Consider the following 22,701-nt stretch of genomic DNA (forward strand, 5'->3'; position numbering starts at 1 on the left):
AATGGGGGAGAAAGTGAAAAATAATTATATTTTTACATTATTTATTTACCAATTAATTATATTAGTTTGAGTTGGACAAATGTAAATTCATTTAATTTACTTAACGTAATAATTTTATTTCAGCTTTATTTGATAAAAATGAGTTGGACTAACTCAATTCAATTTTATTAAATGGATGTTTTTAGTTTCAGTTGGGGCTACGAATATTTATTGGATGGAAATCCTGCCCACAATTGAATTGAGTTCATCCAATGAGTTATTATTTTGAGTGAGTGGAGCCTGATGGGGATACTGGGAACAGAAGGTGAGGGGGTAAGAGCTATCGGGAAGGCCATTCTTAAGTATTTGAGCGAAAATGGATTGATTGGAATAATTTAAAACACCGTAAACACAGTGGTATAATTCCACAAGTGGTGATAGGATGATATGATGATACACACTCTTGTACAGTAGGGGGCGGTATGCACCTTAAAGTTGTTTGCAATCCGCCCAAAAACCGAGAGAAGAAGAAGAAGAACGATTATAGAACGACCAGACACATGGCAGCAACTTTCCCTCTGCTTCATTTATTTCTCCTGTTCAACGGGTTAGCAGTGTGTATACAGTCATATTTCGATCTAAGAAGTGTGTTTGAAACTGTTTTATGTGTAGTTTAATGTCATTCTGTGAGCTACGCCACTAGCGTGTGGCTAATGGCGTCCGCTAGCTTCTTTAGCACAGGCTGTTGCTCCCTGAATAACATAGCGCTCGACTTACCATGTGTATGACTCCCGTGCACTAGTTTGGCTTACATATCAAGTTTATTCTGTTTGTATAAATATGTGAAATGCTGGTCTGAGGTCATAATTGTTCATATTATTTAAATGCTAAAGCGCTAATGCTATGCTAATATTGTGCCTGTACAACATAGCCATGTTAAAGAGCTTACGAAATGCTTTTAGCACCTGTTAGTGGGCTTAGTATATGATAGAGGCTGCATTTGTATTGTGAAATGTGCCATTTGTTTTTTTTATTATTGATGTATGTTTTAATAAATCACGATTATAACAGCATACAAATGTTGTCAGTTAGTAACGATCGTTCGTAGCTCTGGAAACAACAACTTCGGTAATTTCCGGCGGTGACGTCATGAGTAGAACACAGCTGAGCAGAACACAGCTGAGTCACCATTGTTTAAATGCCTTGAAGCGGCAAATATTAAAACAAAGGATGCACAACAACAAAACGCGAAGAATAATCTGCAAGCGATGTGTGGTATGGGGATTTGGGGCCGTCTCCAAATCTGACTATGGGATGTTTTTGTGGCCAAAAAATTATCAAATGTCGCGTATATGGACAAAACAAGTGCGTCGTACGAGGGCGGACTTTGCTGGTCCAGGTAACCCGGGGTCGATGAAACCTACAATTTGTGGGCAGCACTTTGAAAGATCGTGTTTTGACCAGTCTACAATGCTCGCTAAGGAAATTGGATTAAAAAATAATTTCAAACTGAACAAAGATGCTGTTCCAACAATACTGCCAAGACCCCAAATGCCAGCACAAGCCACCACGCCGATTCCTACACGTCCCCCGATGCAGAGTCCTCCACTAAAGAGACGGCGAAATGCATTCGCCAAAAGGGAGAGAGCGAAGGTAAGCCGCGCTACTTGCTTTAAGCATAAAGCCTGAATCAAAATGACATGTCAAATCTCACACATTTATGAGTTGATGAAGTCATGATGCCATATATGATTGCATGCACTTTGCCCACAGCATTTATAGTAAAAGTATACCTCATAGGCCTAAAACCGCTTCAAATTATGAAAAATGTCAATATGATTACATAGGTATTGGAAACTTTGTTCAATGAAGCCACTGACAGAACTGAGGACAGCGACAATCTATTGGACATCCACACTGGGGAGGAAGCTGTGTCTACACCAGTAAGTATACAGAACGGACTGTAAAAATACAATTTGTATCTTCATCACTTGTATGTACAGAATTCACATATTTAATTGTTCGATTTTATAGCATTGCTCTCTCAATAAATTCAACCACATGTTGTATTATGAATGTTATTAGATATTATATTATGTATAAACTTGTGTTACCTTATTTATTAACGGTATCTCCGTAGTAAAACCGTAGTTTCGGGTTTCTGACTTGGCTCGTTGTCAGTCGGTGACCAGCTGCCCAGACATTTCGAGGGGAAAAAGCATGAAAACGTGGCTTCGGGTGCCGTGGGAAGAACCTCCGTGTATTCACGTTCTTCACAGTAATCAGTTACATTGACACTGTATTGGATAGGCCTACAGACCAGCGCCATATAGATAGAATACAGGCTACGGGGCTATTGATAGGTTGTCAATCTTATGTTTTTGAAAGTAGGCTAATACATTAACTGAAGGGGCTGGGCCGGGAGAGGGCGAAGCCTGCGTCAGAGGTCCACTCATCAGACAAGCTCCCTGAGAAAACCGTCATGAAAAAGTTTAGCAATGTTACGACGAGCATAATTTGCCCACGGCTGTGATTGACAACCTGGACAGCCAGTTAGAAGCTAGAATGCCAACCTAGAGAGCCAATCAGAACATAGAACGGGCTGCAGGGCTGGCCAGACTATTATATTGTGCATAAAGTTAGATGTATTAGGATAGTCATATGCTCATGATATTCCAAGTTAAATTATATAATATTATCATTTAAAATAATAATATTAAATAATAAGGACAGACATTTGTGGCCAATTCACTATTGCATTTATTTTATAGGATTCAATTAGACAAGCAGTTCCTTTCCGAATTTTTATATTGATATAATATTGGTAATTTAATTGATTGCTGATGTTCTTTTTATGCTGTTGACCCTGAGGAAAGTGAGACAGCTGCAGTTATGGCTTGACTCTGGGGAATCTAGCCATAACAGTATATTAGCATGGATGTATAATTTATCTGTAGGCTACAAGGGTGGTCCGCTCGCGTGGGCCGGTGCCTCTGAACGTCCCGGGCTGAATTTGTGTCCCAGTCCGCCCATGCTTTCGTATTTCTCTTCATACCTTCGCACTTCGCCTTGGCCATCACATTTTACACACACACAGACTCCAAAACCCACAACCCCTTGCGGCTGCTACTCTTGAAGTGACAGGCCAAGCCTGTAACACTTTCAATACAATTTCAAGCTAGTTTCAAAAATGTATTTGTAAAGTTGTGCTGTGTTTTGTACATTTCAGAATGAAATTAATGTGCAAACGGACCCCCCTCCACGAATACACCATAAGTCCATGCAGGCACGACCACGTTTCAGGTCAGCTGGACAGCAAGTTCATCCATGTTGGTTGTTCCAAAGGTCAGTATCATAATATTTAAATATTGATATGTAAGACACAAATACACATACATGTAACATGCGTATATATATCATTATATAATATTATATATAATATTTTCAGGAATTGAAGTCAAACCAACTGGGTGTACTGTTGGGACACAAACACATGATGACACAAGTACTGTGGATGCTGGGATTCAGTGCAACCTGCAGCTAAACCTCCCTGAAAGGGACATAATTGATGAGGAAAAAGAGCTTGAGGCCGACAATAGCCAACATGAAGAGGATAATCAAAATGATCATCTTTATAGCCCATCAGACGTGGAATCTGATTCGTCAACTGATGAGTATTGTCTTGTCATGTTTTTTAAATGTTGCTACATTATCATTATGCAGGGTCGGATCCAGCCATTTATTGCAGACTTGATCATTTTACTCTTTGTCCATTTCACAGGGACAGTGACAACCAGGACGACAATGATCCTCTTAGGAGTAAGCTTCTGCTTGTGTTCATGTCTTCCCTGATGTTACTATTCACCCATTGTCCGATGTGTAAAGAAAACTCGCCAGGTCGCCTTCGGAGAACAATGGGCACATTTGTGGAAATCGATCAAAACTGCAAACATTGTGGTTTTCAAAGGTAATATTTTTAAATGATGACCATGCGAAATATGTATTCGAGAAGGATATTTGTGGCCATGATTGACAGGTGGTCCTATTCATGAGATACTCATACGGGTTGTATAATATGATAGAAAAATTGAATGAATATATTTTTCTCACAGGTCATGGCAGAATCAACCTTTAATTGATAAAACTCCTGCTGGAAATCTGCTGTTGTCAGCAGGAATTCTTTTTGCGGGTACATCACCAACAAAAGTGCTGAGGGTACTGAAGTCCATCAACTGCTACACCATCACAACAAGGACATTTCTGAATCATCAGAAGAAATTCCTTCAACCTACAATCAAGACAGTCTGGACCAAGAATCGGAACAACATTGTGCAGAAACTGAAGGAGACAAACAAACACAAAGAACTGGTGTTAGGAGGGGATTGACGCTGTGATAGCCCTGGTCACTGTGCCAAGTATGGATCCTATACCATACAAGACCTCACAATAAACAAGGTGTTGGATGTTCAATTAGTGCAGGTCAGTATTAGTGAATGTATCCTATGTTATGAATAGCCTCCTCCAAATACTTTATAGCCAAACACAGCTGAGAATATTTTCTATCGAACCCAAGACAATATAATTTCAGGAGTGTTTTTTTTTGGCCGATGCATTTCAAGCTCAAAGCATTAACCATGTTCACAAATATGACCGCTGAAAATCAAATGCTCTATGATAGCCATCTTTATAAAATATTATGTGTGTTCTGAATGTATTTCCAGAGTAATGAAGTCCCTTCAAGTGTCCACATGGAAAAAGAGGGGCTTGTGCGATGTGTCCAGTTCTTGGAGAGTGAAAACCTCGTCATGAAGACAATTGTGACAGACAGACACACACAGATCAACAAATGGCTGAAGGAAAACCAAGAACATGTGGACCATCGGTTCGACGTTTGGCACCTTGCAAAAAGTAGGTTAATTTTTTTAACTATAGTAGAATTAAAATTCTCCAATTTAAAAAAAAAAAAAAAAAAAAAAAAAAAAAAAAAAAAAAAATACTGAACTTTCTATTTTATAGACCTAAAAAAAAAAACTGGTAAAGCTTGCAAAGGACAAGCAATGTACCGATATTGGGGAATGAATACAATCCATTCTGAACCATTTGTATTGGTGTGCCGTATCAACTCCGGATGGAAATGGAGAAATGATTGCTGAAAAATGGCTGTCCCTCAACAACCACATTATAAACATTCACACCAAACATGGCAGAGTGTTCGAGAAATGTGCCCATGGTCGGCTGCCTGCAGCTCAGAACCGCAAGAAAAAATGGCTCAAAGCAGGTAATAATATTTTCTACGACAATGGAACACTCATCAAATGTTGTGTTGGAATGTTTTTGTGTCTTCAGTAAAGAAAAATGATATGCAGTGAAGAACTAATATTTTTTCTATTATCGTATATCCTATATCCTTTTTTGATTGTGTATTTTCAGATTCAGTGCCAGCACTAAAGCTGAATAAAGTTGTCAGCCAGAATGCTTTTGTCAGAGATGTCAAGAAGATGTCACCTTCACAGCAAACCTACGGGGTGGAAGTATACCATAGTATAGTCAACCAGTTTGCCCCAAAGATGTATGCATACTCGTACACTGGCATATATTGCAGGTAAAGTATAATATGAATCTCATCAGAAAATACTAGAGACTTCAACTTTATTTGCTTATTTATCTATTTGCCAAGTTCTTCTTTTTTGGGGGTTTCCCCTCTCCTGAAGTGAGATCTATGGGTTTGTGTGCATGTAAATGGCCTGCAAATGCTAAAATCCCTATGAAATCTCTCTCTCTCTATCTCTCTCTATACAATAAATGTATTTATTTTGTAGGTTGATCCTAGCAGCACTGCACTACAATGAGAACTCTGGCAGGAAGCATGCCAAAACCAGTACAGGACAACTCCAATACATTGTGAAATTCCCCAAAGCAAAGAAAGGTGGTCATGTAGTTAGATGTGTGAATACAGCAGCTACATATGGTAAGAAAGTGAAAGTGAGAGAATAATAACATTAATTATACCGTTTTACCAAATTAACGAAAAACATTCAATCTCTCATTATTGTGTAAATATTGAAAATTGAGCTATTTGAGAATGTAGTGTACAGTTTCAACTACAATGATTAATTATGCAAAGTGCCTCAGGGCATGCTATGCATAATTGGGGGACTAGAAAATATTGTAGGGGTGCACCGAATGGGAAATTCTTGGCCGAAACCGATACCGAAAATAGGAAACGGTTAGCCGAATGCCGAAAGGCCGAAAATGATTAATAGAAATCTATATATATATATATATATATATATATATATATATATATATAATGTATACATTTTTACCAATGTTGTTCAGCTACCTGATTCTGGCAAAACTTAAATTAAATAATAATCACTATTATGGGTCCATAAAACATTTATTCAGCACTTTTGAATGCATACAGTACATTAATTCCAAGTCAAGTGCATTTTCTTTTCTCTGTAGGATAACTACAACAAAGTGCATTCAGAACAAAGCCAAGGTGCTTTAAAACTGCATAAACATCTAGACCAGTAGGCCTACAACAAAACAGTGTAAATAAAGACTGTAACAGCCAGGCCTTCAACAACAACAAATGCACCTATAAGTGCATGCATACAAATGTGCAAACTGGATAAATCCACATGAATGTAACTATTTACAAATTAAATTACAATTACATTTCAAGAATCTGTAAATAAGGCTGTCTGTCCTCATAAGCAAAGTAGTAAACATTGTATAAAGATAAATAAAGTGAAAACTGGATACAAAATCCACAATCAATTACAAATTAAATTACAATTTCAAGAATCTGCAAATAAGGTGGTCTGTCCTCATGAGCAATGTAAACAAAATTGTATCATTTAGATACCGAAAGTACAATATATTGAACACTGTGCTGCTGTCATTTCCCACTAATGATAACCTGAGATGGTGAATTATAACTCACAATGAAAATTGTTCAGGAAAGTGGGTATAGAGTAGACATGTAGAACTAGATAAGCTTATGATAAGCCAGCCTTGTCTACTTATTAAGGAAAAGTGGGAGGTTCTTTTTAATGAACAGTAGCTTCTCTGCTTTATCAGCCATAAGTCTGTTCCTCTTCTCATCAAGCACATGAGAGGCAGCGCTGAACAGTCTCTCGCTGTCAGTGCTTGTGATTTGATCTTACTCCGCATATTTGTCCGGGTGTTTTGATTTCAAGCGGTGGAGTAATCCCGAAGTGATGAAAGTCTTTGCAGTTACACCCCCTCGAGAAATGTCAGCTGAACACGTTTTACAAATCGCAATCCGCGCCTCTTTCTCTGATATTTTTAAATATCTCCAAGCGGCAGACATGTTGGCTGTGAGCCAGCCGCGAGCATGGTCGCGCGCCGTGCTTGTCGCCGCGTTTTGATTACGTCATCACAACAACACGTTAGCTTACCAACGTAACCCTGTTCTCTGACATTCGCAGATATTTTTTCGGTGCTAAAACGCCGAAAGGGCCTTTTTAACCATTTTCGGCCGATAATTTTCGGCAGCCGAATATTCGGTGCATCCCTAAAATATAGTATATAATTCTTGATTATAAAACATAGTTTTTGCAGAGTATGTTACCGAACTCTTGACCGAGACTCTACGCTTGTGCGAAAACAATGTCGATGAGGAACCTTTCGATGTCCCAGATCCACTCAGCAGTCGATGGGAAAAACCAGACAGGAGAGAGGCTGTTGCGCTGTTTAGAAGCAGATTTAATGACTGAACTGACAATCAGTTTTGTTATTGACTCTAATCAAGTGCTGGATACTTGAACGACGTGTAGATGTCAGATGGAAACGTCGCCTAGATCTTTTTAATTGCACATGATGGCAGTGGGATTCTGTGGTTCTTACTAAGTATTCCCCAGCAAAATCTCACTAGCTGGCGGTATGCCACATAGCGATACATTCTGTAAAATACAAGATCATAAATGTCAATGGTAATCACTTCAACCTTATTTGCTTATTTATCTATTTATTCTGTAACTTTGCCAGAGTGACCCAAAAATAATAACCCCAAAAAAACGACTTCCCAAAAATACATCAAATTTCTGAGCTCTACAAATTTGTGAACACAAGTAACTTACTCATTACGTGGCTGATCACCTGCTTGTTGTCTGTCCCTCTTTGAATAATGATGGTAGGCTGTCTGCAACACCCAAACATCCAGACAATTTGATTGGAATCCTGGGTGATCTATTACGCAGGTTATGTTTGCACCATCTCCCTCATATTCATTGAATTCCTCCATTTTGGCCACCATGACATCCTTTTCTTGGCAGCATTGGCACTCTTCAATTGTTTCCATGATTGTACATTTTTCACATGTACACCTAAATGTACAAAAAATAGTTGAGAAATAATTGCATTTTTAGGAGGAGACCTACTTCTGTGGTGAGTTCTAAGCCTAGCAGAGTGTGATGCAGTTACCTGAGCCAAGTGTCTATGAATTATAATCAAATGTATACCAGTAAATGGTAAATGGACTGTACTTATATAGCTGCGATGTATTATTATTATTTATTTACTATATATGAACATCTCTATGAATTATAATCAAATGTATACCAGTCTGTGTTCTGTTGCCTGAGCCAATGTGCCTGATATGTATTATTTATCTACTATATATGAACATCTCTATGAATTATAATCAAATGTATACCAGTCTGTGTTCTGTTGCCTGAGCCAATGTGCCTGCTATGTATTATTATTTATTTACTATATATGAACATCTCTATGAATTATAATCAAATGTATACCAGTCTGTGTTCTGTTGCCTGAGCCAATGTGCCTGCTATGTATTATTATTTATTTACTATATATGAACATCTCTATGAATTATAATCAAATGTATACCAGTCTGTGTTCTGTTGCCTGAGCCAATGTGCCTGCTATGTATTACTATTTATTTACTATATATGAACATCTCTATGAATTATAATCAAATGTATACCAGTCTGTGTTCTGTTGCCTGAGCCAATGTGCCTGCTATGTATTATTATTTATTTACTATATATGAACATCTCTATGAATTATAATCACATGTATACCAGTCTGTGTTCTGTTGCCTGAGCCAAGTGTGCCTGCTATTTATTATTATTTATTTACTATTTATTGAGAATCTCTATGAATTAAAGTCAAATGTATACCAGTCTGTGTTCTGTTGCCGCACCGGATCTCCGCCAAATCCAGGATCATCGTCCCCATTTTCGCTCCCGTCTGTATCTCTACCGCTACTTGAATACTGTGGCTCAAACTGGTATGGTTCCACCACGTTAGACTCGCCCGCATGATCTGATTCCACCACACCGGCATCCTCTTCAATAAAATCCTCCTCTTCTTGAAAGTGCACTCAGTCTATTGACGACTCACTGTCACTCGATGCTGTCGAAATATCCGAGCCAGAGTCCGACATCAGCCATATAGTTAGTGTATTATTCAAAAAGTGTTCTACTCGTGACGTGCGGGACGTCACTAACCGGCGAAAGCTGTTTGGTCCAGAGCGGTCGTGTAACATCGGAAACGAGCATGGAAAGTTGTAATAAATCACGATTTATAAATACAGCGGGCATATTGTCATTAATGACAAATGATTTCCCATTAATAATAGTATATATTATCCTAATAAGAACAGTGTTGTCCTTGATTTCGTAAGCTCTTTAAAGTGAGTACAGTCAACCGGGTTGTGAGTGTTATCTGTTATCACTGTATTATATACTGTAAATGAAAAAGGCTTTAATTCTTCATGAAAGTCATATGGCATGTGGATTTATGTCCATTTTTGTTTAGAGACAAATATGTCATACGGTTATTTTGATTTGCTAAATGTATGATTACATTCTCAGTTAGCTTCAGGCAGGGCCGCTGCTAAGCTTTTGGTGGCCCTAAGCATAAATAGTCAGGGAGGCCCCCCCCCCCCGCCAAACACACACAAAATCTACTAAGTTCCCACTCAAACATTCGCCTTTTATTTTAAAATTGACATGAAATATAAACATATAAACAAAATGTCAAATACAAAAATAAGTTACAGCTACAACAGCAGAACCATCAGTATAAATATATACAAAGTAATATAAATATAAGTAATATATACAAAACTTTCTTAACAGCAGCATTACAATATAATATAATAACAACTGCAGGCTAAAAAGATGAACGAAAGTAATTATGCACATAAATAACGTATAAAAGAAAGCCAGCATCATAAAAAGAAACAAACACACATGCAACTATTTTTCACACACCCAAAAACTAACTTAAAGTGCAGTATTGTCCTGATCAAAATATTTATAGTGTGCAAATACTAAATTCTCCACAGCTGCAGGAGGCTTTACAAAAGGTGCACGGCGACTTTTCCTGGCAGCAAAATCACTAATCAAGTCATCAACATCAGCTTCACCTTTATCTGTGAGAGTTTTCTCCACATCGATACAATGTTTGTGCAGGTCCTCCTTGGATATCCCTTGTACTTTTTGAAAATTCGAGTAACAGTCCAAATGTGTCTCTCACCTGGCTCAGGGTCTCGAACCGCTCCTGCAGGAGGTTTTACAAAGGTGCACGGCGACTTTTCCTGGCAGCAAAATCACTGATCAAGTCATCATAAGACACACCATGTGCCACGTCAGCATTGATGCTAATGACAGCAAGGCCACTTAGGCGTTCTTGTCCCATTGTTGACCGTAGATAGGTTTTAATGAGTTTCAGTTTGGAAAAACTGCGCTCAGCTGAGGCAACTGTAACTGGAAGGGTCAAAGAAATTCTTAGAGCAATCCAAAGATTTGGATACACTTCTTGCAGGTTACTGTCATGCAGAAAGGTCAGCATCTCCATGGCAGTTGTCTGTGGTGGCAGTTGAGGGAGGTTGATTATCTCCTGCATCATCTCCAGTCCATCAACATCAGCTTCACCTTTATCTGTGAGAGTTTTCTCCACATTGATACAGTGTTTGTGCAGGTCCTCCTTGGATATCCCTTGTACTTTCTGAAAATCAAGTAACAGTCCAAATGTGTCTCTCACCTGGCTCAGGGTCTCGAACCGCTCCTGCAGCGCCATCAGAGCGGAGTCTACAACTCGGTTGAAAAATTCAACTTCAAGCCTCTTCTCTGCATCACTGAAGGGCTCGTCTGAAGCTTCATAGCCAAACTGCCTTTTTGTGCTTCTCAACCTCTTCTGTTTGAGCTCAGGGTCAATGTTTAGAGCCTCACACAGCTCCTTGGCAGTTGCTATGGCCTCTGAAAACCCAGACTGCCTGTACTTTGTCAGGGAGGCATTTGCAGTCTCAATGAGTCTGGCTGCAACATCAAGCTGCATTGATGATGACTGCAGCAGCTTGTTCACTTGGTTGGTGACTGAAAGAACTTCAGCCCAAACAATGGTGCAGATCAGAAATCTGAATGAGCCAACCTCTTCTGCCAGGCTTTGAGCCTCTGACCTTGCAATAGGTTCAGTGACAGCTTGTCTTGCTTCCAAGAGAGCTTCTCGGACTTCTTTTACTTGACTTCGTACAGCTATGACACTCTGCAGCCTACTTTCCCATCTGACATCACTCCATGATTTCAGTGTCAACTTCACATGTTTGAGTAAGATGTCCCACCGCTGTATGGCTGCTGAGAAAAAACAAAACAGCCTCTGAAGGTATCCAAAATAGCCAATTGCATCCGTAGATGACTTCGCAGCATCTGATATGACCAGATTCATTGTATGTGCAGCACAAGGGACAAACGCTGCCCTTGAATTCAGTTGTAGCAGTCTGGCCTGCACTCCTTGCCTCTTTCCCTTCATATTGGCTCCATTATCGTAGGACTGTCCTCTGCAATCATCGAAGGAAATGCCAAGTTCCCTCAACTTTTCCAGAACAACATTTGACAGATTGAGACCTGTCGTTTCGACCACATTCAAAAACCCAAGGAAGTACTCCTTGATGTCTGGCTTGGGTACCAATTCAACAATGCGGACCACCAGGGACATCTGTTCCTTGTGGCTGATGTCCGGGGTGCAGTCAAGGATGATGGCATAATATTTGACTTCCTGGATTTTTTTCACAATGGTTCGAACTGTTTGGGAGGAGACAATCTCTATTATTTCGTTTTGAGTCTGTTGTCCAAGATAGTGCGTTCTGGAAGCCTCATCTTTAATTTTGGCTACATGTCTTTCTGTAACTGAATCAAATTCAGCCAGCAGCTCCACCTCTTTCAAAAAATTCCCACTGTCTTTTTCATAAAGAGTTTGAGAAGAGCCCCTAAAAGCCAAATTTCTGGTGGCTAGAGACAGAGTTATTGAAAACAGCCGTTTCATGACATCTTGCCATCTTTTCTTCTCTGCCTCCATTAAGGCCAGCTCCTGCTGGTCTATGGCTAAATTCTTCCTCAGACGCATATCCAGTTCCTTCCATTTTAACATGCACTTGGTATGGTCTGGGCTACCTTCATGGCCCCTCAAGCGAATGTTGATGTTAGACCAGTCGCCATAGCCTGTTTGTGTCAGCTTTATGGTTTTTGACCCAAACAGCTTGCATGCAAAACAGAACACAGCATTGGTCTTTGGGGAGTAGACAAGCCAGCTTCTTTTCATTTTTTCTCTATTGGGAAGGGATTTAAATTGGAGGTTTGTGTGAAATGCCCTTCCATCTGGGCCCTTTGGAAAAGAGAAATCTGCTGGAACTTTGAATGGTCCTCTTCTTATTATCTCTACCCTGTCTGTGTCTGAAATATTTTTGGGCCAAAGGGCGGGGTCTGTTGGAGATGCCACATTCATCTCTTCGTCATCTGCTTGAAGATGGGTGATGGGTGTGGATAGAACACCTTCTGAGGTGACAGTTGTGTGTTGTGTACCTGAACTTGTGGATGGTACTGAGCTGGAGCTTTCAGACACGTTGGACAGTTGCTGAAGTTGTTCAGGGTGCTGGGGTTGTTGGCTGCTTGCACTGCTTGTGGATGGTTGCTCATCATCTGAATCTTCCTCCTGGCTACGCGTTGGTCCTTGAACATATTTTAGCATTGCTAAACCCTGTGAATATTTTTGAAATACAAAAAAAATGTGATTAGCAAAAGCTAAATAAAAATACCAAAACATTAGGGTTTTCTGATTACAAAAATATCATGTCACACTACTCATATTAGAATAAAAAGTCACTCAAAACATCATCATATGCACCATCTTAAGTCTGCTGTTAATCAGTGAACCACTTCATTATTTCATAGCTATCTAGTAGCCTGTGTATGTAAATTCTCAAATTATGGGCGGGATTCTATTTATAGCCTATCTGTTGAGTTATGCTACGTTGTCGAGATGGGCTACCATAGCACAAATCAATAGCATTTTTTATGAATATGGCACTCTTCTACAAGCTAAAATGCTTCTGCAAGTCACACACTATCAAATGTATGATAGAGGAATGCCAGGTGGTACATGACAGCACTTAAGAACACATATTTGAAAAAGGAGAGGTGAAATAAACAAACATGAATATGTCAGTTTTTTGCAATATATATATATTTAATTATTCTTAGCTTAGCGATTTTGCTTGACAGACTTGGAATATGAACCATTGTGCGTTGAGGTAGCACACTTTTTTTTATTTATTATTTATGATTATATACTCTTACTTGAGTAAAATTGTTAGCTACTCAGCCCACCTCTGAGTATTATATAGGCCTACACATATATGTATATATATATATATATAATACTCAGAGTAGTATTATATATATATACACATACATACATGTATATGTATACATATATGTATATATATATACATATATATATATACACATATATGTATGTATGTATGTATGTATACATATATGTATATATATATACATATATGTATATATATACACATATATGTATATATATATATATATACACACATATATATATATATATATATATATATATATATATAAATATATATACATACATAATACTCAGAGGTGGGCTGAGTAGCTAACAATTTTACTTAAGTAAGAGTATTGTTATTTTAGAACAATTACTGAAGTAAAAATAAAAAAAGTCATTAAAATTACTCTTAAAAGTACAATTTATCATTACTACCCACCTCTGTTCCTAACATATATAGATATCTAATGTATTCATACATTGTTTATGTAGGATATACTGTATATGTATATATAACCCTACCTAATCATATATTGTTTCTTCTATTTAAAAATAGCTGACCCTTTCTTTTCCCTCCTCGGGGATTATTTCCCTGTTTTGATCGGGGACGTCTGGTCACTTATAGCATATCAAAATATTATATTACTGTCAAGCCAACTGTGAATAATAAAACACGCCAAAACATGTCCTTTATCATAGCTACACGTATGAAAAAAAAAGCGCGTGAATATCAGTGGTATTCTGTAAGGTATGATTAATTATATGCGCTGACAGTTCATTGCTCCTGTCTAACTAATGACACTGAGTTGAGCGGATAAACCCTGCAAGGGGGCCGCCGTATTTGCCGCCACTGGCGCGAGGAGCGCTCCTCGCGCCAGTGGCGCTCCTCCGCCATGGCAGCAGGAGCCTCACTTTCACCCTCCTCCACCACCTCCTCCTCCTCCGACACAGCATCGGCTGCTGCTGACTCGGACCCGCGACCGGGTGCGCCGGCGGATTAAACCTTTCCAAAATATTCCGGCTGGTGGCGGCATGATCGCTAGATTAGGTTGCTGACGTTAGCTAGCAGCAATATCACTGAAAGTCAGGTTAGCAAAACAATTAGACCAAAAACACGAACTTACCAGCAAGGGATGAACGAGCGTCATCTCTCTGTTTTTTTTCCTTTCTCTTCTCAGCGCCAGATTCATATGGCCTTTTACTTGCCATTCTTCTTCTCTTCACTGTTAAAATCCAGCAATTATCAGGTCTAACTTGGAAAACGTCAGGCAGGAGGGTGCTCCACCACCTGTGTCCACCACCCGTGATGGCGCTGGCGCATCACACCACACCACATATCTCCGATGAAGACTGTACCATTTCAGGAAGGGGGGGGTGTATAGATAAGGTAACACATCTAATTTGCCCAAATTGAGTAATAAAAGGCACACAATTAAGAAAAAAAACGGTGGGCCTGTTCATAACTAATTTATATAATTTATTTAATGTAATAATATAATAACTATCATGACATTTTTTTAACCTTAATTTTGGGGGCCCACGCCAGGTACTTGAGGCCCTACGCGCTCTGCGTGCTCTGCGTATGCGGAGCGGCGGGCCTGGCTTCAGGCCTCACTGAGGCGAAGTATTGAGGTAGAAAGCTGATGAAGCCATTTCCTGCTGTCACTATATTCTGTTTGCACAGATAATAAACCTGGTTGGCAAGAAGGAAGTTGTTTTCATTCAACACAATGCAGAGATACATCTGGCGTCAATCCAGACCGGTTATACAAATAATTATTAGATAAATAGAGAAAACAGATATCATTTGTAAGTGAATTTATTAATTTGTTTAATACATTCTGGCTAGAACGACCACACAAACGGCAGTAACTTTCCCTCTGCTTCATTATTTTCTCCTGATCAACAGGCTTATTATCTGATTACCAGCTCTGCGCAGCGGACTTGTAACACTAGCAGCAGTGGAGATGGAGCAGCATCAGAACCTGGAGGCTTCTACTCTTCTGAAGAAGAAGAATACAGCAACAAGGATCCATTTGAAGATAGGTAAATGTAAATATTACATATAGTGTACTTGCATTGTGTGAGTGTAAGGGTGTAACTTTGGTTTGAGAAGTGGGGGGGACACAAAACAGGGGGTTCTCCGCAATGAAACATTTTCTCGATTTAATTCCATTTCCTGCCTTTCTACAAATATATTAGGGATTATACTGTTAACAAATCCAAGAAAAATGTGTAGTGTGTATATAATGAGTGTGCACACTTATCTAGTATCCTATCCATGTATACCTGTTTTATTTGTGATGACCTCACATCCTCTAGTCTAGGGGGGCTACTAGTATATATTTCAATCATCAAAAATCCATTAGAATATGCTCACAAGCAATAACACATATTTGATCAACTCCTCTCTCCTATCTTTATCTTACCTAGTCTGCCTTCTTTCTTTTTATTTATGCATATTTTACAAATCACTCCCCTTTCAAACTGTGTTTTTTATTTTGTACTGACCTATTGCACACAGTGGAATGATTTATTAACTAATTTTATATACAACTAATATTACATATATGGAAATAGTTGTTTACCAAGATGACCAAACCGTCTGAGACCCACTGAGATAACGTAGACTAAAGATTCCAATCTAATAGTCCTTTACCTCCCTGAGCTGACCTTATCTCTCTCAGTCCCACAGGAGAGAGCTCTCCCTCTCCTTATTGTTGAAACAGCTTCTAATCTACGTTAGCTCCGAGCTAGCACCAAATACTAACAACGTCTCTCTTCCTATCTCTCACACGCTTCTACTCCTCCTCCTCCAGAGAGAGAGAGAATTTTATTTTGAGTTGTGCATTGTTATTTGTGCTTGAGAAACATTCCACTTGAACTTTATTTTAACAAACTTAGTAGTAATTATTGTCCTATATTTTTTTTCAGATTTCACAGCTGCCTGGGCCTAGCAGCAACAAGAACCTCCATTTGTCCCTGCCCCCAGGTTAAGATCTACCGTGGCTCAAGAGCCTTCACCAGAGCCATCACCACCAAGGACCAGAGGACCATCATCACTACAGTGGCCTCCATCTCCATCTGCCAGAAGATTAAGATACACCTCGGTACAAAGGCCTCCATCACAGCCATCACGTTCAACCCATCCAGCAAAGAAGTCTCGCCTAGCAGACGTACCTCCCACACGGGCACCAGCATCAACCTGGGACAATCACACCTACCTCCCTCCGACACAGCCACCAGCAGCCCATGCACCATCACCTACACAGACCCCCTGTCCTGGAAGACAGAAAAAGACCATGACACTGCTCCCCCTGTCTTTACATTTATAATGAATAGTTGGTTGAAAAAGTTCTGATATTGTAAATATTGAGATTTTACAGTTTCTTATGTTAGCATAAATTGTTGGTTGAAAAAAAAAGTTATAATGCTCAATTTGTATTTGTACACATCACATGAACCTTGGTATGGAATATGAAGTCATGAATCAGTCCTGATGTAACTTTTCTGTGGTGAAAGCAGAGGGATGGAACTATTTTACACATGAATAACATTTAATTTCATCTATATAGGCCTATAGTGTAATTCATATAATTATTTCACTACTTTTGTAATACCAAATCTAAAACGCCCCAAAAAATAGACGAGATGTGTAAATGTGTTTTCACAAGAGTTTTTAGGTTTTCCAAAAATCGGATTTCTCATTTTCAGCTAAGTATCTCATAAGACAGTGCTCTAAGGTGAGTGACTTGCATCTCTAGCAATACCAGAGAGTGTCCTGAATATTTCGATAAGTAACATATGGGGTGCCATGTTATAAGAAGTACATTTAAAAGGTGATTTAAGGAGACGTCTACATATTGAGAAAATATCCTTATAACCCAGAGGGTTAAGGAAAAGCATAAGGCAATTGTATTTTTTATATATATATATCTTATATTGTTTGATTTATTGATTATATTCAAAAAAATAATAATACTTGGTCCCCTGAATCTGGAATAATATACAATTTACAGCAAAGCCTAAACATTTCAGGAACTTTTCATCTACAGATTGCTTTGGTCTGGCTTTACTCTTCACTGATTGCTTACAGACACTTTAAACGTAGTGGCTATGGAAATCAGAAGGAGGGGCTCATTATCATATTGAAAAACGCGTGTTTTACGCGCGAATATACGCAAGTTTCGAGACGCGTCAAGAACGCGCATTTTACGCGCGAAAAACGCACGGTTTTTGTAAAAAACGCGCGTTTTAAACGGGTGAATGGTGGCACTTTAGGCTTTCCATATAAGCCCCCCGCTCAGCGCGTCCAAATCGTGCACGTTCCGTGTTGTACTGTCAGGCACCTTCGAGGTCGGGGAAACGATCTTCAATACTCCGAAAAGAATCCCACCAGACTCCTTTGCCCCTCCAACAGAAGGATGTCCTTGTCCTTTTTCCTTTTTGTTATTTCAAGCGATAAAAACTCGATCTTCTCTCGAATTATTAATATTTTTGGACGCCCTCGGCTCGCGTTCAGGGCGTCCCGAGCTGAATAAGGGCGTCAAATGGCGGCAAGACGCCCCCCTGGCGGAAACGCTGGTTTACAGTGAAATGTACAGCATACTTTTGGCCATAATCTCGCAGCCCTATAACTGAGATTTCATCAAAAATGTTCTCTAGCAAGTGTGCAGAGCAATTATGATTTAAAATAGCAATTTGAAGGTTGGATATTTGTAAACATTTGTGTGTGATCATTAATAATTTAAGATGTAAATGAATTCAAATTAAGTCATTGCTATTTGTATTGTGTCATTTGGTGGCATCAATGTTTGCATTTGATACAGATAATGGAGCAGTTGCTTTAGGGCCTCATATACAGTATAGCCCTTAGGGTGAAATCATGAGATCTTCGACCCCCCCCCTCACCCACCCTTACACACAAAGCCCCCCCACATATCAAATCCCAATTTAACAGCTGGGTACAGTATGTGTGTAGATGCAGCGGACAGACAGGTCTCAGTTGGTTTGGTGTCCTCTGCTTACTTTTAATACTTGTAAATTAAATTTTTGGCCCGTAATGTATACACAAGTTATTGAGCCGTTTCCGCTCTACATCCTGAACTCCTCCCTTCGATGCAATGCACTTCCGTTTTGGCGGACTGGGTTTGTTTTGCTAGCTAGCTCCGTTGTGCCGACAAAGCACTGATATCGCAGAGACAAAGAGGATATAACAATTACAACATGAAGAAAAGTGGTTCGGGAACTACGTGTGCGGTAGTTGGTTGCAATCACTTGAGAAAGCACCTGAACGAGTGGTTAGATAGAGAGTGCTACGACCACAAACCAGCTACGAAGAGGCAATGTCCATGCGCTCCATTGTTGACATTTTTTCGCAAGCCTGATACCGACTCGGAATCAAGGACCTGGCTGAAGGCATTGAATTTAAAGAAACCACCCCACAACGTTTTTGTTTGTTCCTATCACTTTGTTGACCAAAAACCAACCAAGGATAATCCTTTCCCAGCGTTGTGGTTGGGGTACAATCGCCCTCCCCAGCCAAAGAGACGTCAACTCACCCAGCGGACCACTGCCTCCCCCCAGATAAAGAAACGCAGACTTGAAGCTGAGGGTAAGTTCAGCAACTTTAGCTATGAAGCTGACAATACTGTTAATTATGAATAAGTTGTCATACACTAACATTGCTACCGGTATTTTGCTAAGGCAGTTGATTGTTTTGGAGATGGGACAAACAATGCCCAGGACGGCTACTTCATTAATTGTGTGTGTGTGTGTGTGTGTGTGTGTGTGTGTGTGTGTGTGTGTCTCTGTGTGTGTGTGTGTGTGTGTGTGTGTGTGTGTGTGTGTATGTATGTGTGTGTGTGCGCCTGCATGTAGATAGATAGATAGATAGATAGATACTTTATTGATCCCCAAATGCCTGCCTGGACTCTATGCCAGCATTAATTTAGCTACATCCATGTTTTCTCTTCCCCTTTTTAGATGCTCCTGAAACCTGTCAGCCTGCCTGTGAGACTGAGCCTGCTACACCAACATTTCAAGATGCCCAGACCCAATGGGAGGATCCGTCACATATTGACCACACATACTCTTCAACAACACAGTCTGTTAAAAATAGACAAGGCCACACAGTGCGAGGCAGAAATGGGTCCTACTGTGACTAGCACCACGGTCATTGATGATGCTAGGTCCCGGCTGTATACAGGAGTGCGTATGGTTCAATTTTTCACCCTGGTGACGGTGTTGTTGCCTTTCAGTAAGCCATCAATTACCCTCCCTGTTGTTGACCAAATCCTGATGACCTTGATGAAGCTAAAACTAAACCTAATATTAGGAGATATTGCTCACCGCTTCAATGTGTCTACATCAATGGCAAACATTGTGATTAGTCACTGGATTGACGTGATGGGTGAACAGTTCAAAGTCCTGATCCCCTGGCTTCCAAGAGAGACAATTCGTGCCACAATGCCCTTGTCGTTTCAGAGGAACTACCCTCGAACCACCTGCATCATTGACTGTGCCGAAAGTGCCATGCAGAGAGCCACAAACCACGACTCAAGGAGTGACACTTTCAGCCAGTACAAATCACGCAACACTGTGAAATATCTTGTCACTGTGGCCCCTAATGGGCTAATCATGTTTATATCTGACGCCTATGCTGGCAGAAGCAGCGATAAGTTTATCACCATGGACAGTGGGTTTCTAGACTATCTGAGGGCTGGTGATGAGGTCATGGCGGACCGTGGGTTCACCATTCGAGACTTGCTTGATGAGAGAAGGGTCAGTTTGAACATCCCTGCTTTCCCCTACAGGCGCAATCAGTTGACCAATGAGGAGACGACACGCACCAGGCGAGTAGCCAATGTCCGCATACACGTGGAAAGAGCAATCCACAGACTGAAGGTCTTTAAGATTTTATCCCAGACCGTTCCCATCAGCATGGCACCGAAACTGGACAACATCTTAACCATCTGTGCTGGCCTAGTTAACCTGAAGAGTCCACTGATCAGAGTGCCTCGTGAGGTTTAGAATCTTGCCTCGTGTCCCTGTCTACCAACACCCAGCCATGTTGTTCATTAAATACAGATAAACACAACAAATACTGCATGCATTGTATTTTTTAATATTATATATGAATATTTTCATAGTGATGTAATTGTGTGGGCTGCTTTTATATTTTAATTTGTAATAATTGTTAGGATTAAACATGTGATCTTTCTTGTTGAAGCCATTTCTTTAGTTTCCTCTCAACAATTAATTCATTCAGTGTTATTTATGTACAGTATGAGCTTAATATGAATGATGAACTGTGTTAAAAGAAATTGTAGCACTCTAAGGAACATATGAAATGCAATAATGCAATAACAGTGCAATAATGAAATTAAATTACATCAAACTTTATTTTCACTCAAACAGTACAGGCACATATGATATATTGCACAGCATAAAGAGATCATGTAAATTGTGCATTATGTAAACAACAGACAACTGTTGGCTCCTGTGGGCATGACCTAAATAAGGCAGTTTATTTTGGTTTTAAAATGCTGAGATATTTACTGCAGAACTGTAACCTTCCCTCAACAAAATCGTCAACAATTTTCGGGAGCATGTGGGCAAAGTAGAATGTGCGCAGCCTTATGATATGCCTTCAGACTGTCCATTGCTTTTCCATCTATTGCCATGGATTGAACGAAGTAGGAGCAAATTTTGCTGTACGTTATGCTGGGCCACGTCGTCATGTTATCCTCCCAGTTTTGCACTGAATTCGGGTGGGGGAGAGTAACGCGATCTCCAGTCAAAGAAGTAGAATCGTGTTCCCAAGCTAGCATCACTGTTAGCATCGAAATCGCTGTGTTTACACCAGTGCCCGTCTGACTGTTTACACCGGTTTACACCGACAGACGCTGTGCAAAAGACTTCCGGCGGAAATGAAGTGCATTTGTGTAGGGTTATGGCGCTACCCGTGGTTTGTCGCGTAAACTTGTCTATTGGTAGCGACCAGAGAGGGGATGAGGGGGGGGGGATATATCCAGTCTCTGATAGTGTTACGTCATTATGCCTTATAGATATAGTTATTATGCCTATGTTATTATTAAACTCCTTGCCTCTTTATATAACCTCTTTATATGTCTATGACCCCGAACACATCTGGTACCGACACAGGAGCTGAAAACGCGTTGGTGTGAAAGGGTCCAGTAGAGGGCGGAGCCTGTGTGATATAACGGAGCCTTTAATAGACAAGTTTACGCGCCAAACCACGGGTAGCGCCATAACCCTACACAAATGCACTTCATTTCCGCCGGAAGTCTTTTGCACAGCGTCTGTCGGTGTAAACCGGTGTAAACAGTCAGACGGGCACTGGTGTAAACACAGCGATTTCGATGCTAACAGTGATGCTAGCTTGGGAACACGATTCTACTTCTTTGACTGGAGATGGCGTTACTCTCCCCCACCCGAATTCAGTGCAAAACTGGGAGGATAACATGACGACGTGGCCCAGCATAACGTACAGCAACATTTGCTCCTACTTCGTTCAATCCATGGCAATAGATGGAAAAGCAATGGACAGTCTGAAGGCATATCATAAGGCTGCGCACATTCTACTTTGCCCACATGCTCCCGAAAATTGTTGACGATTTTGTTGAGGGAAGGTTACAGTTCTGCAGTAAATATCTCAGCATTTTAAAACCAAAATAAACTGCCTTATTTAGGTCATGCCCACAGGAGCCAACAGTTGTCTGTTGTTTACATAATGCACAATTTACATGATCTCTTTATGCTGTGCAATATATCATATGTGCCTGTACTGTTTGAGTGAAAATAAAGTTTGATGTAATTTAATTTCATTATTGCACTGTTATTGCATTATTGCATTTCATATGTTCCTTAGAGTGCTACAATTTCTTTTAACACAGTTCATCATTCATATTAAGCTCATACTGTACATAAATAACACTGAATGAATTAATTGTTTAGAGGAAACTAAAGAAATGGCTTCAACAAGAAAGATCACATGTTTAATCCTAACAGGTATTACAAATTAAAATATAAAAGCAGCCCACACAATTACAT

At 39.9% G+C, this 22,701-nt stretch overlaps 3 protein-coding genes across 4 annotated transcripts in view; 2 read left to right on the forward strand and 1 right to left on the reverse strand.

Moving 5' to 3' along the window:
* LOC307046687 (uncharacterized protein) overlaps positions 1–2,453 on the reverse strand; it is a 69,310-nt gene extending 66,857 nt beyond the window's left edge. The window contains exon 1 of the transcript XR_013810173.1: positions 2,094–2,453. The gene's annotated coding sequence lies outside the window, so the exon portion shown is untranslated. The remainder of the gene's footprint in view (positions 1–2,093) is intronic.
* Positions 501–17,204, forward strand: LOC307046688 (uncharacterized protein). 2 transcript variants are annotated; one of them, XM_079693192.1, is made up of 11 exons: positions 501–1,632; positions 1,827–1,922; positions 3,209–3,324; positions 3,428–3,946; positions 4,092–4,458; positions 4,701–4,887; positions 4,996–5,257; positions 5,410–5,581; positions 5,799–5,947; positions 15,536–15,672; positions 16,561–17,204. In XM_079693192.1, exons 9-11 carry the CDS (start codon positions 5,945–5,947, stop codon positions 16,985–16,987), a joined length of 567 nt encoding a protein of 188 aa, XP_079549318.1. In that variant the 5' UTR covers positions 501–1,632; positions 1,827–1,922; positions 3,209–3,324; positions 3,428–3,946; positions 4,092–4,458; positions 4,701–4,887; positions 4,996–5,257; positions 5,410–5,581; positions 5,799–5,944; the 3' UTR covers positions 16,988–17,204. The 2 variants fall into 2 exon arrangements, with proteins under 2 accessions (XP_079549318.1, XP_079549317.1); XM_079693191.1 differs by lacking the exons at positions 4,996–5,257; positions 5,410–5,581; positions 5,799–5,947; positions 15,536–15,672; positions 16,561–17,204 and having other exon boundaries at positions 3,428–3,653; positions 3,761–3,946.
* A 1,521-nt stretch (positions 17,205–18,725) lies between these two features.
* On the forward strand, positions 18,726–21,615 carry LOC307013814 (uncharacterized protein). The gene is made up of 2 exons (XM_079641359.1): positions 18,726–19,240; positions 19,612–21,615. Exon 2 carries the CDS (start codon positions 19,612–19,614, stop codon positions 20,656–20,658), a length of 1,047 nt encoding a protein of 348 aa, XP_079497485.1. The 5' UTR covers positions 18,726–19,240; the 3' UTR covers positions 20,659–21,615.
* Positions 21,616–22,701: the final 1,086 nt, after the last annotated feature.

This window comes from Notothenia rossii (genome assembly GCF_949606895.1).
Source record: "Notothenia rossii genome assembly, chromosome: 7".
Classification (NCBI taxonomy): Eukaryota; Metazoa; Chordata; class Actinopteri; order Perciformes; family Nototheniidae; genus Notothenia; species Notothenia rossii.